Source organism: Xenopus tropicalis, chromosome 3 (genome assembly GCF_000004195.4).
Source record: "Xenopus tropicalis strain Nigerian chromosome 3, UCB_Xtro_10.0, whole genome shotgun sequence".
Lineage (NCBI taxonomy): Eukaryota > Metazoa > Chordata > Amphibia > Anura > Pipidae > Xenopus > Xenopus tropicalis.
The window spans coordinates 87011772-87030277 of NC_030679.2; the positions used below are offsets into that span (position 1 = coordinate 87011772).

At 38.0% G+C, this 18506-nt stretch overlaps 1 protein-coding gene across 1 annotated transcript in view; it reads left to right on the forward strand.

Moving 5' to 3' along the window:
- The window catches only part of ube2h (ubiquitin conjugating enzyme E2 H), a 35938-nt gene extending 34469 nt beyond the window's left edge, over positions 1-1469 (forward strand). Inside the window, 1 exon segment of the mRNA NM_001004909.1 lies at positions 426-1469. Coding sequence (NP_001004909.1) covers positions 426-550 — 125 coding nt within the window. The 3' untranslated portion in view covers positions 551-1469.
- The last annotated feature ends 17037 nt before the right edge of the window (positions 1470-18506 follow it).

Genomic DNA, 18506 nt, shown 5'->3' on the forward strand with positions numbered 1-18506 from the left:
TTTACATTTTTGAATTAGGCTTGGAATCATAACTGGAATCTGATTGGTAGAGATGGGTCACCTTAGCAAGCAGGTTGTAGTTAGGATGTCCAATAAACCTTAGCTCATACAGTTAAAACCAATATAAAAGAAAGTAATTCTTTGTTGCCTGTCTGTTCAGAAATGTGTCAGGCAATGCTGCTATTTGTTCCACCCTAAGGAAGGTTATAGGACAGTTCAACAATAACCCCAAACATATTCAGATTCTACTTGTTTGGGTGGCTATAATTTGAATAATAAATTGGCTTTCAACTGAGGGGGGATTCAAGTATGTGAAACAACCTGAATGTTTGTAGTGGTGTCAACTCTGATCACTACTGTTAAGTCTACCAGCTTTTGTTTGAGGTGTATTTCTATTAATTCATGTGCTGCCTTCCCATATTTAGAATACATCCAAAAATATGCAACAGAAGAAGCGCTGAAAGAACAGGAGGAGCGTACAGGGGACAGCTCATCTGAAAGCTCCATGTCGGATTTCTCAGAAGATGAAGCCCAAGATATGGAGTTGTAGTAGTCGCGACCTGCTTTTTGGAAGCGAAAAACAAAGACTTATTTCCTAACCACAAGAAGCAGACTATAATATTCATATTTAAAAAAGCAATTTTTTTTATTACTAAAACAAGGTTTTTATGAATAATAGCATCGATATATCATCACCCTTTAGGTCTTGATCCCCCTGGTCATTCTCAACCAATGTGCATAGCGTATCCCCACATTCCATTTTGGTAGCTGTGTGCATGAGTTCAGCAGTCCATCATTGTGTGCTACTTGAACTCTAAGGAAGAAAAAAAGGAAAAAAAATATATGTAGAAAAAAACCCCACAAAGCTACAAGTAACTTTTTTTTGGCTGCTGTGATAATGTAGTTTTCAAGTAGTGTCGTCATTTTGTCAGCGCCCTGCTAAGCGGAGCATGCCAAAGACTCTGCTGGAACATTGCATTCTCAGACCTAATTGATGAACGTTGGGGCCTATTGTATTAAAGAAAAAAAGCCTTTAGATTCCAAATGCAAACTTCAGAGGAATGTGTGTTTTTGTGGGTCACCCTTTGGATATACATATAAATATATATATATTTTTTTTTTATGTTAAGCCTGCAATCTTTGGAAATGCACATCAAGGGTCCCTTCAAGCAGGATTTCATAGACGTCTCTAAAATTTTTAAGTACCTATTTACTTTTTTTTTTTTTCTTCTTTTAAATCCTGACTCCACCATCTGTATTCTCCCCCCTGCCATTTTAGGCTATTCTAGGCAAGAAAACTTTGAAACCACAGGCCATCACATTTGTCATTTTGGATGGATATATTTGACTTGGTTGTAGATAAGTGGGCTGGTCTGATGAAAAACTGTCCCCTTAACTATTTCCCTTTTAGACAAAAAGGATGGTGAATTGTATGACTTAATTTACTTTCAAATATAGAGACGGCTGAATTTGTGTGGCTGTTTTTTCATAGTCCTTATGCGTTTAATCTGTGTATGAGTAGGGATCTAACCCAGATGTCAAATGAAAGGTTTATTTGAGATTAGGGCCAAATGTTACATAAAGTAAAATATACCATTCTTATAAGTAATGGAACTCTAGGTATGGCCCATACCCCCTCTTGTTATAATATGCTCACTGTTGGTGTGTCATCTGGTTGCACGTGGGCAGATAATGTGTCCTGTTTTGGCAATAAACCAAAACATGTTGATATTCTAACTGAATCTGTTGCACAAAGCAAATTCCAGTATGATATGATGCCTCACACATTCCAGCTTGCCTGATATGTGAACAATTTTGATATGCTCATTAACTGATCAAGCTGCATGCAAAGATCTGCACAAGGCCAACATTATTCTATGATGGTAATTTCATCAGATAGTATGTTAAGACGCCAGCTGAATGAGCATCCCTTCTGCAATCCAGATGCAAGGCTGGAGTATTTGCATCTTATTGGTTTGTGGCAAAGTTACCTTAGAGCTGCATGTTCCATTATTTGGATGTGTCTATGGGGCTGGAACAGGGAAGAGTTTCATTAACAGGAAGCCAGCCAACTACATTTAATGGATTTCTTAATTGTATTGAAGAATCCTAATTTCCTTATTGATGCCGTTTGACCATCAGGAAAGAAACAGCAGATGGGGTTGACTGACATGCAGTGCTATTTAAGAGGCCCAGATAATGTTGGGCATATATGTGGTTAAAACAGGAGTGGGCAGTCTAGGGGCCCCAGATATTGCTGAGCTATAGCAGCATGTCTTCTGCCAGCATAGCTGATACGGGGGCACAGATGTATAGTGCCAAAGGTTGCCCATTTCTGATTTAAAGCCTTTTGAAAAAGATCTTGGAATTTAAGTTTGCCTTTTAACATTTTATTGTAAGGTGTGAAATGGTAATATCATTTCAGAATTATTTTCTAAAAACCTTCCCCCCAACATGGCATTTTAATGAATTGCACTCCTCACCCATTCATTAAAAGCCTAAAGATTTTTTTTTCTGGGTGGAAGTAGTAGTTAGCTTTAAATATAACAACTTTCTTTATAGAGTTTGATTCCCGAAAGCATTTTCATATTCCATTTAAATCATATATGCACACAATATTTGGGCTTTTTTTTTTACTCTCCACCTACTTGAAAGGCTGGGCATGGCTTGATGAGCAATCCAACTTTCAGTTATCGGGGGGAACGCTGTGTAGTGGCAGTGGGGAGCAACACTACCAGGTGAGATGGCCCTTTTACATAATAAATGAAGGAATCGTGTACTGTATGATGTTATGGCTTCATGGTTGGTCCCTTATATTTTGTTGAGTAGGTTATAGTGTCACGGCTAAAAATCACTTTATGCTCAAATTAGAAAGTGTTTGCAGAGTTTGTCACCTTATAAGTCACTGGTATTTTGATCTGCTTTTCCATTCCTGATGTTGACAGAGCTGCAAAGTAAACACAGATTTCCCAAGTAGTTTCAGCATGGACAAACTATGCTTTGCTCTCATGTACATCCCCAGTTCATAAGTACTGTGTGACCTGCTGCTTTCATATGAAACCACAGTCAAGGGCTCCTTCAGGCACTTAGACATTGCATCCACTGATCTATTAAAATCAGATGCCATTTATGGCCATTGCATTTTGGGCAAAAAGGCCATGTGATAGATCAGTCATGCTGTCCTTGTATATAACCTGGAGAAGTGCATAAGGCCTCTTTTTTTTTTTTTTTTAAAAAGGGGGCGGTCTTATTTGTTATCAACATCCATTTTCCATGCAAGATTTTAAATTAACAGTTCACTTATTTTTTTGGTGACTTTATAAATGGGTTCCATGATAGAATTCCGTGCAGCCTTGCAAGTGTTCTGCTCATAGGAAACAATGACCATTTACCCTGATGAATATGATCTAAGGAAAAAGCCAGTGTTGGGTAGTAAAGAATGTAAATGTGACTAGAAATTGCTAAAGTTTTAAGGATGTCTGTAAAAGGCTAATCAGTGTGATAAACTTCATACTACAGGCAAATGTTAGGCTCCCCAATGTAACCTTTAGTAAACCTTTTCCAGCGTTTAAAGGAGTAGCGGAAACTAAATGCAAGAAAAAATAAAATGCATTTTTTTAATGGTCCCATGACTAAGCACAGATACTGGTGCTTAAAAAGAAAAAAAAAACACATGTATTAGAAGCAACATTTGTACCGGCTTTGCCATTATATGGGAAGCATGTCCTTGTCAGATGATTATGAACAGCCAGATGGGTTTCAGATTTGGAAAGTAAAGTTCCATTTCAGTTACTCTTATAAGAATTGTATTTGCCAGTAAAAGTATATATTTGATATAAACGTAGAAGAATGCCTTCATCAAAATAAAGATTTTTAATTGCCTGAAAACCATGAGTAATAATTCAAAGTTTAGCATGAACCATTCCTATCAGGGCACAATAAGCACAAGGTTTTTTTGTTTTTATGGTGTACAGTTTCTCAGGATAAGAGCCCAGAGGTACGAAAGATAGAAGGAAGTCATAAGATTACACAGCATTCTTTCAGCCCAGGGTAGTAAGGGTTACCCTAGTTATATGTCCTAACACTCAACTACAAGCAAATGTACACACTGAACACTGAAGAACCCAGAAGCTCTCAAACTATGTTGCTGAGAATTCTGCATTTTGTGGCCCTGGTGCCCTGCAGAACATTATTCGGGTTTGGCTAAGCCTTAACAACTTGATGTTTTACAGTAAATACAAAAATAGGCCCAATTTGGGTTTTTACTCTTCTATAGTAGCAAACATTAATTATCTACAAATTTTGTATATCATCCTGTCAAATGCGGAACTACAACTAGCCTCATATTACCTCCATTTATTGGGTGTAATTTCCACCATTAGCGTTTCTGCCTGCATTTCCCTGTGGTGGATATTTTATGCTTTCTCACACAGGAAGAAACACAGCCTAGTATATTCTACTAGTTCATATGCAGAAGCTGCATTTGGCACTTGCCTGCATCACAGTATGTTCTTTCCCTTGCGGTGGAACCCATGAAAAACCCACCACAGGAGAACGCAGTGAGAAACACTCATGTGTAAAAAGCCTTTAACATAGGTGGAGAGAGCAAAAAAAAAAAATTAAAAAATGCAGAGATGTACAGTGGAGGAAATAATTATTTGACCCCTCACTGATTTTGTAAGTTTGTCCAATGACAAAGAAATGAAAAGTCTCAGAACAGTATCATTTCAATGGTAGGTTTATTTTAAAAGGAAAATCGAAAAAATTACTTTCAATAAAAGATAGCAACTGATTTGCATTTCATTGAGTGAAATAAGTTTTTGAACCCTCTAACAAAAAAAGACTTAATACTTAGTGGAAAAACCCTTGTTTGCAAGCACAGAGGTCAAACGTTTCTTGTAATTGATGACCAAGTTTGCGCACATTTTAGGAGGAATGTTGGTCCACTCCTCTTTGCAGATCATCTCTAAATCCCTAAGGCAGGGGTAGGGAACCTATGGCTCGGGAGCCAGATGTGGCTCTTTTGATGGCTGCATCTGGCTCGCTGCCAAATCTTTAATAAAAAAGATAATGGGGGCGTGGCCTGCGCTCGGCGGATAGAAGACGCGTTCTATTCGCCGAGCGCAGGCCATGCCCTCCTCCAGCATCCTTGGGACCCACCCTACCTTGCCCCTGCAATCAGCGGATAGAAGACATGTTCTAAGCCCTCCTCCGCATCGCATCTGGCATCCTTGGCACCCACCCTACCTTGCCCCGCAGCATCCGCGGCCAAACATATTGTATGGCTCTCACAGAAATACATTCTAAAAGATGTGGTGTTTATGGCTCTCTCAGCCAAAAAGGTTCCTGACCCCTGCCCTAAGGTTTTGAGGCTGTCTCTGTGCAACTCTGAGCTTGAGCTCCCTCCATAGGTTTTCTATTGGATTAAGGTCCGGAGACTGACTAGGCCACTCCATGACCTTAATGTGCTTCTTCTTGAGCCACTCCTTTGTTGCCTTTGCTGTATGTTTTGGGTCATTGTCGTGCTGGAACACCCATCCACGACCCATTTTCAGTTTCCTGGCAGAGGGAAGGAGGTTGTCGTTCAGGATTTCACGATACATGGCTCCGTCCATTTTCCCGTTAATGCGAATAAGTTGTCCTGTGCCCTTAGCAGAAAAACACCCCCAAAGCAAAATGTTTCCACCCCCATGCTTGACGGTGGGGACGGTGTTTTGGGGGTCATAGGCAGCATTTTTCTTCCTCCAAACACAGCGAGTTGAGTTAATGCCAAAGAGCTCTATTTTGGTCTCATCAGACTACAGCACCTTCTCCCAGTCACTCACAGAATCATTCAGGTGTTCATTGGCAAACTTCAGACGGGCCTGCACATGTGCCTTCTTGAGCAGGGGGACCTTGCGAGCCCTGCAGGATTTTAATCCATTGCGGTGTAATGTGTTTCCAATGGTTTTCTTGGTGACTGTGGTCCCTGCTAATTTGAGGTCATTAACTAACTCCTCCCGTGTAGTTCTAGGATGCTTTTTCACCTTTCTCAGAATCATTGACACCCCACGAGGTGAGATCTTGCGTGGAGCCCCAGAGCGAGGTCGATTGATGGTCATTTTGTGCTCATTCCATTTTCGAACAATCGCACCAACAGTTGTCACCTTCTCTCCCAGCTTCTTGCTAATGGTTTTGTAGCCCATTCCAGCCTTGTGCAGGTCTACAATTTTGTCTCTGACATCCTTGGACAGCTCTTTGGTCTTTCCCATGTTGGAGAGTTTGGAGTCTGCTTGATTGATTGATTCTGTGGACAGGTGTCTTTTATACAGGTGACTAGTTAAGACAGGTGTCCTTAATGAGGTTGACTAATTGAGTAGAAGTGTCTAACCACTCTGTGGGAGCCAGAACTCTTAATGGTTGGTAGGGGTTCAAAAACTTATTTCACTCAATGAAATGCAAATCAGTTGCTATCTTTTATTTAAAGTTATTTTTTCGATTTTCCTTTTGATGTGCTATCTGCCACTGTTAAAATAAACCTACCATTGAAATGATACTGTTCTGAGACTTTTCATTTCTTTGTCATTGGACAAACTTACAAAATCAGTGAGGGGTCAAATAATTATTTCCTCCACTGTATGTGTTGAGGCGCCAAGATTCCTGGTAGTGGTTCTGCTTAGGTTATGTTTCATAACAAGACTGTTGAGTGAATATCTAAATATGGCCTGTCTGTATTCATGAATGTTTATTATCAGTGACTTGGGCAGAGCCATTATTGAGCCTGCCTGCAACCAATGGTAAGTAACAGTAAGTGATGGAAAACCTGCTTGGTAGTAGCCTTCCAAGACTCCGGTCATTACATATTATTCCACAGTATCTGTTATTTTTCTTTATATGTTGGACTGTGTCACTCTGTGGGACTATTTTCTTTAATCTCTCTTAAATGGTAAAAATGCAAGATCAGTATGAAGTGTTTTGTGATTTGAGCTGGTTTTAAACTCTCATTGGAGTATCCCCTTTCACCAAGAATATTTAAGTGTGTCAGATGGGTTGCATTCAAGGAAAATACAGGCTATATATTCAGGTGCTTCCCCATAGACCAAAACCTTGGCAAATCTTATTTAACTAAGTAACCTATGTTTGCAAGGCTGCAATATTAAGATTGTGGATGAAAGAATATAGCAATATTCCATGTAGCAGGATGCCATTCCTGTTGGCCCTGAGTGCCAAGAGGTTGTAAGACCAGTAGCAAGGTCAGTCCGCAAAGATGGCAATTGCTTCCATCCTGCATGCTGCAATCTTGCAAAAATTCTAAAGATCTTAGAATACTTTGTTGTTCTACAGTAACTGGCACGTGAAGTTATGCAAGGCTTGCCACAGGGGTATCCCCATACAGGCCCAGATTTGTGGGCCACAAACGCCCTAGGGAAACACAAATTTACTTTGCTCACATATGGAGCACTGGGGACAGGACACACAAAATGGATCCGCGTATGCGATCCTTGGGGCAGCCTCTGGAAGATTTAAAGTATGAAGGAAGAAGTATGTGGAGCTTAAAGTGGTTAAGATCAGCTTGTAATTACTTCACACATTCTCTAGATACAAACACACTTGACGAAGGGAGGGTGTATCCCCCCCGAAACGTTGATCAAGTTGGTCATAATAAATGGGGTAAGCTCCCTGACTGCATATGTTTGTGTGTGCGGCTCCGTTACAGAAACAGTTCACACATTCTCTGACACATCTGCTCAACCTTTCTTCCCTAAGCTTTCTACAGTCTTTAAACTGCCTTGGCTAAGGGGTAAACACTTGTTTGAAGTAACTATATAATGTTTTTATTTCTCCCCAAATATCTTGACAAAAGGGCATAAGGAACCAGCATCAAATTTACACTTCTAAAGGTTGCTCTGATGTCAGAAATAGTGTTGTACCTTCCTACTGTAATATAGAAACCAACCACTGGAGGTCAGCCTTGTTTAAGAACACAGCCTGTGATATAAATAAATGGCCAATAATAACATGAAATGTTATGTTCACTTTCAAAAATGTAGTTTTCCAAACAGTCCATGAAAAATAAAAAAAATTCCAGTTAATTTTCCAGTTGAAATTAATTTCAGCCACCCTCCCCCATTTCTGTCATGCTTCCCAGTGGCTTCTCCAGTAGCTTTTCCAGTTATCAGTAAATCTATTTGTGGGAGTAATTGCACAAGTTGATCTAAATGGACAATGCGCAAGAACATGGTAAATTATTCTTGCTATCCTTTTGCTCATATTTGCCATAAGCTGTAGTTATTAGTATTTGCATTACTCTCCAGCCCCAAAGGCAGTTAGGAAAGGATGTTTGGATTTATTAACCCCCTTGGTACAGTGACATTTCCTCTTACAATAGACAATTACAATTAAACAAAGTCGTATACTTTAAACCAGTTCATGGGTAGGAAAGCTGACTGAGAATCAGTACAATGAGGAAAAGTACAGAACAGTTCTTTATACATAATTATATCTTGTTGTGTATAACAGAAACAACACTAAATATAACCTGCCCAGTGATGTCTGAAAATGCAAGCCAATGCATTTTTAACCAGTGTGACTATTAGGATGGTTGGGGCTGGTTGGGCCTCTGTGTAACTGAAATACCAGGCTCATTTTGAATCCCAGTCCGGGGCAGGGTAATAGTCATGGAAATAATTAGAGATGTTCAGCTGCTGGCACTCAGGTCAAGGGCAGTTATGCAGACCTACTTGGTACATTGGTAGACAGGAAAGCCATTAGGGTATGCACAGAGATAGAATCGCTTAAGGCTCAGACCTGCATGATATGGGCACAAATATTCTGTAATACATGCTTGCATCGTTTTATCCTTTTCGTTCAAGTCTAATGCCCATTACATTATTAAAAAGAAATTTAGAGAGTCAGCACTCCCTCTCTACAACAGTAGATGGAGCTTGTGCCTCAAAGCACAAATCTATACATAAGAATTCTGTATAATATATATATATATATATATTGATATATTAATATATTTACAGTGTATATATATATATATATATATATATATATATATATATATATATATATATATATTGATATATATATATTAATATTTCTCAACCCAGCCCTTAGGAACCACCAAACCAACCTTGTTTATGAGATCCTTGTTTGAAAACACATGAGCATTGCAGAAGGACCAAGCACCTTACCATCCATGCAGTATCTCACTAGCCTTCCTGGCAGAGGGCTGGGTTACCAACACTCATGTTTATTTCCACAGAATGTTATTGTTTTATAACTATAATTTTCCATGACCGGTGTGGTTTAATGCGTGAAATGGAATTATAAAGATATTTCTGCAACAGTAAGAAATGATTCAACTGAAATCAACATTGCAGAAATTTAAAACAAAGATTAATAATACATAAAGGATGGATAACATAAAAAGCAGTTTTAATATAAAGTGAAATAATGTATGCAATTACATCAGTGGGATGCAGTTCTTGCTTCATCTGGATAGACAAGAAGACTTGAATGTGTCGCTGTTAGTATATTTGATATTTTTGGTGCAAAATCCTCCTATGTTTTGTTTGCCATCTGTGCCACTATTTGGAGAAGTGCACCCAGGTCTTCATTCATTATTCATTTTATGTAAGTGCTCCCTACAGACGCTCTTTCTCTCTCCCTATATACATATATATAATTCACTAAGTATCTGCACTTAAACCACAATATGTAGTAGGGGGTGCATGGTTAATTGCCAATATATGAGCAGCACTATATATATTTATACACAAGAGCCATGAATATCCTGTAAATGATATCCTTATAAATAGAGCTGGGAGATGTCATCATTTATAATCAGTGTGTAGTGATGTAATTTCTGTCACATGACTGAAACGTGTGCATTATAATACATAATGTACCCCTGTTGTAAATTATAAGAATATTAAAAGTCACCTTGGGGTTCCATGCCTAGTATAAAAGCACTTGGCCTCCTTTATATGGTCATGGAACGCCAAGGTGACTTATAATATGCTTATATTTTACAATTTATATTTGCTTTATTTTTGATGTACCATCAAATTATATATACAGTGTATATTTTTGCGGTAATTATGTTCCTCATTAGGGGAAATATTACTCTTACAAAGCAAACATGCTTTTTTTTTTTATTTGGCCTACAATTAATATTTGACTAAGCTGCACAGTTGCAGTAAGAAGGACCCTAGCAAACAGGACAGCTGCAGAACAATAAACCAAACCATTAAAAATATTAGAAAAAAGGGTGAAAGGAAACAACCAGATATAAAGTGTATATGAATTTCCTATAAAGCTTGGTGGAATTACATTTCATTTCAATTAAATTAATATTTCACCATTAGCATGAACATTTTAAGTTAGATTATTGGTATAGAGAGATCATGAAACTATTATTTCCTTCTTTTACCCAGTAGCTCTGTTTGAACTTTGAATATCGAATGGCCAGACAAGCTGACATACTGTATAGATAGCTATCACACCACATGATCACTAATACAGTATATATTGTCATTTTGAATAATCCCATATAGTTATACTCATCCCCTCACCTTATGTGATTTACTATGGGAAATTTTAGAATTTTTAGAATCTTAGATTAATTTGTTGAAGGGACACTGTTCTAAGTCCTTCTAGATCCTCAGAACAGGAGATTTTGTGTGCAGACAATATTATTATTAATAATAATAATAATACAGGTATGGGATCCCTTATCCGGAAACCCATTATCCAGAAAGCTCTGAATTATGGACAGCCTGTCTCCCATAGACTCCATTTTAATCAAATAATTCAGAATTTTAAAACTGATTTCCTTTTTCTCTATAATAATAAAACAGTACCTTGTACTTGATCCCAACTATAACTATAAGATATAATTAATCCTTATTGGATGCAAAACAATCCTATTGGGTTCAATTAATGTTTTATTGATTTTTTAGCAGACTTAAGGTATGGAGATCCAAATTATGGTAAGACCCCTTATCCGAAATAGCCTTGGTCCCAAGCATTGTGGATAACGGGTCCTATACCTGTAATAATAATAATAATAATCACTATCATCATCATAATAGTAGGCATTTATAAAGCAGCAACCTATTCTGCAACATTGTACAATAGAAGGGAGTATATGAATTATAATGAGGGCCCTGCTCAGTGGAGCTTGCAATCTAAAATATTTGTTGTTTCTCTGTTACTCTCTCCAATATCACTTGTTCCAATTATTTTACACACACACATATATAATATTATTCTCTATTTACATAGCACCTCAGCAATTTACAGTAATACATCATTCACATCAGTAAAAACTAACCTACCCCCCACCAATGCTTGTCCCAGTGTAGCTTTTAAAACGTAGGTCTCTACAAATGCGCAAATGTACAAACTGAATACTAGTTTACACAGCAGTCAAGCAGAAAGGCTTCAAAGCTTTGGCTTCCTTGTCCCCAGGTTTGGCTTCCTTGTCCCTATATGCCTACATTAAAATAAAAGCATCCTGCTCCAATCTTATTACACTGCATAATTTTGTGACATTGGCAAACACTGACAAACAACCTGAAGGTCATTAACGAATAAATGAAAAAGAAGAGTTCCAAGGACAGATCCCTTTAACAGGACTGGGCCAATTGGAAAATGCTGAATTAACTGGAACCCTCAATATTCCATTTTGCAGGCAGCCTTTCTCCTTTAGCAGAAGTCTGGACATCTTTGGTTTTTGGTTTATCTTGTCTGTATATGCCTTAACTAGAGGGCACAAAAAAGCTATATATACACACATTTTTTGGCCAGTGTCTGTTTCTCCCTTGCTATTCTGTAGACAGGTAGTTCTGACTAACCAAACAATGTAGCAGACAGAAGCTGAATACAGAACTGTCATGGTCATAAAACCTGCAAAGAACTGTGAGAAGTTCAGACTTAAGCTGGCCATACACGCACCAATATAACCATGCAAAACCTTGTTTCGTACAATATTCAGTGCGTATATGGTGGATCAACAAGACGACCGATATCGCAAAAGCCTTGTATATTGGTCGTCTTGTGGATTGGGCGGGTTAAAAGATTTTGATTGGGCACCGTTGAAGCTAGTCAACATGTTCACAATATCACATAGTAAATCCCTCAAGTTTATTACGCCACACAGTGACAATAATATATATTTTTGCCCTGATGTGACAGCACACAACAAGCATAGGCCAAGGTTGCCTGAAAAAGGAGATCATCAAACAATATACAGGCAGCTTATCTGACTCCACATAAAACTGACCCCTGTGATATGTGATAGGGGCCTTAGATTGTAAGCTTCACTGAGACAGGGAATGATAAGGATGATGTATTATTTTTGTAATATATCGGTGATATATAAATAATGGATAATAATTACTAATTATCATTATTAATAATTATAATAATAATGTTTTCCCCACCATTGAATAAAAATGAGCAGGGTCATTTAAGCTCTGTAGGTTTTATCTTCCTTATTTTCATTTTCTCTCCCGTTTCAATCCCCCAACAGGGTGATAATGCTAAAGAACTGCAGAACACAGAATACAGAAAAGCTGATATAAAAGGTATAGTTTCAGAGATTCAGTAAGGCTCAAGAACCTCCATAATATCGCAGGATTTTTGTCACCATGATGAGCATTAGCTTTCTAATTTGTCATAATCCTCTGCTACATTTCAGTTCAGTATAGAGGAAACATTATATTGCTGCAGCATTGGGCTCACTGGAAACAATAGACAGTGCGGTACTGACAATGTACCACAATGCTGAGAATGGATAGGAGACAGTACAGTATTACAGGAGCTGACTCAGTGTTTGCACACAAAACTAATATGACAAGCCCCTGTTACCTGTAATGAGGAGTGGATACAAAGTGTCAGGCCTTGGGACAGTAAGGGACATGAGGATAAAGTGTTTCCTCTCCATTGTAAAAGAGAGAACTGTACCTTCTTACTTCCAGCAGCAGCAGTAAACAATGTCATGTTGCAGAGCACTGGCCAGAATTATGAACAAATGGCTGCTTAGTATCATATGCCCAAGCTCATAGCAATAAACACTATAAAGTAAAGTCACGCAGGCTCATTACTCTATGATTATTCGTATGAATGGAGTTTTGATCTTTTGCTGGCATTTTTCATAGCATATTGACTCTGGAGTGAAGTCCATTTTATGAGGGGGTCAATACATCCCAGAAGGGGTCAGTACAACCTCAGCTCCCCATAACTTATTCATGCATCTCTTGACTGCATTGCGTTGGCTAAGGGAGGGGGACTAAGTGGGCTGTTCGATCTGGGTGATGTAATGAGCCACAAATAGCTCTCTTTGAATCCAATTGGTTCAATGGGAGATGAATGTATCACGTGCATTGGCTTAGAATGACATTCTGTAGTTGTCCTCATCTAATCCTCCTGCATATTAACCAGTTCATTGCTAGGGATTTACACAGCTTTATTACAAACCACGTGTACTAGATAGTAATAGTTAATAGATTAATTACAGGGAAATCTAATGCTTGCTAGGTTGCATTTGTTATTCGGAAGTTTATTTTCCTTCTCTGCATTTTCTGTATTTACAGCATCCTTGTAATTACGCTGCACATCATAAAGCTGAGATGGGGATTTTTTTTAAATCTCATAGCACTCAAGAAGTCTCACAGAAATGCTCATGTGCAGGAAGTGTTCATTGTTATAAGTGTAAATGGCTGCTCTTGCTTTCCTGGGACTATGGCTAAATGGTTATCAACCAGATCACCAATAATTTACACATTCTACTCCCACAATTTAAGCACATATGGACATATTATCTTATAGGTCTCTAGGCAATGCTGGTACTCACTCATTTGCTGGCTCCAGGTAAAACTGAAGCTGTGAAGGGAATAAGGCACACTAAGCTCTTTTAAAAGCAATAGAATAGTTGTATTTGCTGCACTTATACAGGGATCAAGTTGACACAGCTACCAGACATACACCTCTTCTGACTGTTCTCAGGCAATAATCGTGGGTCTGGGGAAACCTGCAGTTTTTCTTACTGATGCCTGTAGGAAGCAATCCTTGAGCCTGGCTGGCATTTTGCTTCTCCTACAAGTAGGATTAATAAGACATTTAGCTCATGTATGTTCAGTAAGTGATATAAACATTGCAATGGTGGATCAGCATACTCTATTTTCTTTTCTATACGTGACAAAGCTGCCATAATATGTTGTCCTGCAAAGTTAATAAAATTTCTACAACTAAACAGTGTCCCTATATGCCATGTTATAATAAAAAAAGGAGAATGCTGGATTTAAAAAGCATCTTTGAACCAAACCAACCCTCCCCAGATTCAATCAGCACAAGGAGCCAAAAAAAGACATTTGAATACTGCAGACTGCTATATTATATTGTGTATTATATTATAGCAATAATATATCTTTCTTTCATTTGTATTTTTTTCCTGCTATGCACCAATAAATATGTATTAATTGATTCACAGCATGGCAACATTATCAGCATCAAACTGTTCAGCTGGTAAGAACAGCACAAAGTTAGGTGTCCGCTTTGGACAAAGGTAAAAAATGTGCTAGCAGGCCCTCACATATAGATTCCTTTTTTCTATACTTGGACACACCCAGTACTTCCCTAGGTTACTATGCAATCGGAGGCACTGAAACCAAAAATGTGACTATGGTCCTGGGACAGGAATTCACAAGGACTGAAAAGCCTTTCTATAAAAGTGAATAGAGTTGATTTAGCTACAGGGTTATACCTAGTTAACAAGAGCAGGTGTTTTCATTAATTGGCCTCTATTAGATATGTCACCCAGTTCACTGCTTGCATCACAGAAAGTGAAGGCACACAAATGATGGGTTAACCAGCTAACTGCCAGACCCTAGGCAGATGTACCCTAAAATAACAGAAGCCTTACTTCCCATTTCTATTCTCTGTATACATAATTTTCCTTTATCTTCTTTAACCTGCACTATGATTATTTATTAATTCATAATATGCTCTGCATTATGTTTGTGCACTTTTTACTTTAGTATTTGGCATATATATATATATATATATATATATATATATATATATATATATATATATATATATATATAAAATACTTACAGAGCACCATAGTGGAAGAGAACAACCTCTTAAAGCCACAAATCTATTCTGTACTTATGTCTTGGCAAAGTTACTAGGAAACAAGTCTTACTACTGAACTGTAGTGGGTACTAGCAGGCACAGCCTGATACCCATTTGTTGACTGGGCTGTACATATAAGAGATATATTAATTACAAATAGGAACATTATATATACATATATACATTTATATGACATAATAATAAACCAAGGTTTTAACCATTACTTTTCCAAAGTATTATTCAACATTCTGTGCATATTTCTAATTCATTGTAGCCCTTTAATAGAGTCAGTCTGAGTGGGGAGTCGAAGAAATGAGACAAATGGAATTATTTATCTGAAATACCACTATTCATAGAGTCCAATCAGCAATTTGACATAGTCCCAATGCTCTCACTCACGACTGAGTAAAGTACATTTTCCTGGGGTTAAAGTAGTCATATACAGACCGATAAAAGCTGCTGATTTGTACCCTCCTGACCAAGACAGCACATATCAGTGGGGTTGCCTGCTTGGAGGCCCCCATCCATGGTGTAGACAGAGCCATATGCAAGAAAGTCTTTCTTGGAGACAGCCCTTGCTTATTTAGTTAACCCTAACAAGCCAAATGTCCCAATAAAATTGATAACATCTTTTAAATTATTCCTAATTTATATTTATGTAAACTGAATACGTGCTCAGAGTTTCTCTTCCTTTCTTAATTCATATTAGTAATGGGTGGGTTAGCCTGATATTAGGGGGACCCACAGGTTTGGATTAAGTGCCTTAGCCCCAGGAGTGCGAGTGGTGGGTCAGACTTAGTGCAGGACCCCATTCAGGTGATGATACACTTTCACCAACTTCCTCCCCTCCGGTCACATCACCATACCAACCCTGCCTATTTGTGGCATCACTGGAGAGGGTTAGCTGTTGGTTTAAACATTGAGGAAGACTATCGGCAGGGTGCTGTATGTGGGATGGCATGCAGTAGGCTAAGAATGGGCACATTTCACTACTTTACATTGTCTTAACTTTCTATACCAGCTTTTTTTGCACTAAATATAATAATGTGTGTTAAGTAAGGTTATACTTTTCTAGGCAGTGGCGTAACTAGGTGTCACTGGGTCCCCATAGCAAATTCAATTTAGGGCCCTGAAACATTGGTAAATTGACCTGCTCTACTAAGAATATATTGAAACTGCTCATTAATTAGGTAATTTCTGTGTAAAGTGAAAAATATCAATTTAAAATGTGAAGAAATTGTTGGGCCTTTGTTAAAGGACATGTAAAGCCTGTTTCACTGGGAGGTGCCAAAAGATTAGGTGCCCCCACAATGAAATAGAACTCTATGTTTTATACCCAGTTGAATGATCCTGTTAGGAGAAATTTGCACCAACCTTCGCAAAAAACTATCAGTGCTGCACCGGCATTTTACTTACCTTCCAAGCAGCGTCCCAGACGTCCCTTGCGACAATCTCTTTTTGCACATGTGCAAACCTGCACAATCTACTCTACTGCGCGTGCACAAAGAGATGCCTAAGGGATGAAAATCTCAGGCACAGTGCTTAGGAAACCTTTTACATGAGCCGGTGCAGTTTTCTTCTATTAGGAGTACTGACTCAAGGAAAAGCTTTACAACCTATTTCACTGGGGGTGCCTGACATTTTGGTGCCACCCAGTGAAATAGACTTTACATGTCCTTTAAAGCGGTAGTTTACTTTTGGTTTAACTTTTAGTATGTTATAAAATGTCCTGTTCTGGACAAGTTTTTAATAGGTCTTCATTTGTAATTCTTTATAGTTGTTAAAGTATTTGCCATCTTCCTCTAGCTCTTGCCAGCTTGCCAATTGGAGTCACTTTCCCAGCAGCCAAAAAACTATCACTTTGGAAGGCTTCAATTTTATTATTGTTGTTGTTACTTTTGTAATATTTATCTTTTTTTTAGGTGCTCTATTCTACAGGCTTCTGTCTCATTCAAACCAGTCTGGTGGCTAGGGTAAATTCAGTGGCGGCACCCTGAGCTGGTCAAGTTAATGCCACCCCCCTCATTCCCCCCACGCTTCCCTTTTTGCATTGGAGAGGATTGCAGAGAGCACAATAGTGCTTTCTGAATTAATAGAGTGAAAAGTCTGATTTAAAAATCATGAATTCACCTCTTTCATTTGCCTGGAGAGGCTTTTGCCTCCCTGGTAACTTGCCGGGCACAACCACCTGAGGCGAGTTTCTAAATTCCCCTCATGGCAGCAGCACCCCTGGCTAAATTGGACCCTGGCAATCAGATAACGGCTGAAACTCAATACTGGAGATCTGCTTAACAAAAGGCTAAATAATTCAAAAACCACCCCATAAAAAATAAGAAATGAACCTTCTTTAGTGTTTATTGTATTTCCAAACAGGAAAACATCCCTTCTTGTCCTTATGCCTTATGCCTGAATTCATTTTCTGCATTGCAGTTATGGAAATATTTTAACAATTTATGTGAGCATTTATGAATGTATATATTTTTTAAGTATACAACCTATGTCATTATTTTACACCACTCAAGACCTGGCATTACCCATGGAAGTAAATGGGACAAATTCAGAGGGGAAAGAATAGTTGGCTTGAAAATTCTATAAACTGCTATATAAAAAGTGGTGACACTGCTTGTTTAATTTAACACTACTTTTTAAGCCAGAAACTTTAAGATACAAAATAAAATATAATTATTACACAGCCTTATATATGTCTGAAACTTACTTATGCCATTATTATAACCTTATTAATTGTAGTTTTAGAAATCCATGCACTGTACATTGGCACCCAAATAAGTTTGACAGTTTGGTAGGAGACTATAAGAAGATCCATAGCAATATATGTATAATAATAAGCAATAATAGGAAATAAATGACAGCTGTCATACAAAAATCATTGGAATTTCAAACTGCAATTCAGTCAACAAAAGTACAAAATGCAGGAAGGAGCACAGAGCTATATATTTGCTTACTGAGTAATTATTCACACTAATGGGAAGATTTGTTATTTGTTGGGCATCGGGTTTGGGGGATATGAAGACAAAGACTGGAAGTAAGTTCATTTTTTTAGGCACTGAATACATTTTCTTCCATGAGTGAAATTTTTTGTCCACAATCCTGCTTTTCCAAAAACTAAAAAGCTTTAAAAAAACAAAATTGTGAGGAAAAAAGTCAGAAAAAAAGTTGCTGTCAGAAAAAAAAGAGTGACCAGTTTTTGCCTTTGTATCACCTGTACCTGATGCTCAGGTAATAATAAATCTACTTCTATATTTTTTGAACCCTGTGAGGAAAGGGCATTTGGGTTTGTAATGTAGTGTGGGTGTTTGTTAAATAACTGATAAATAACTGTTAAATAACTGTTGAATAAACTGAGCAGGTGTATCAGC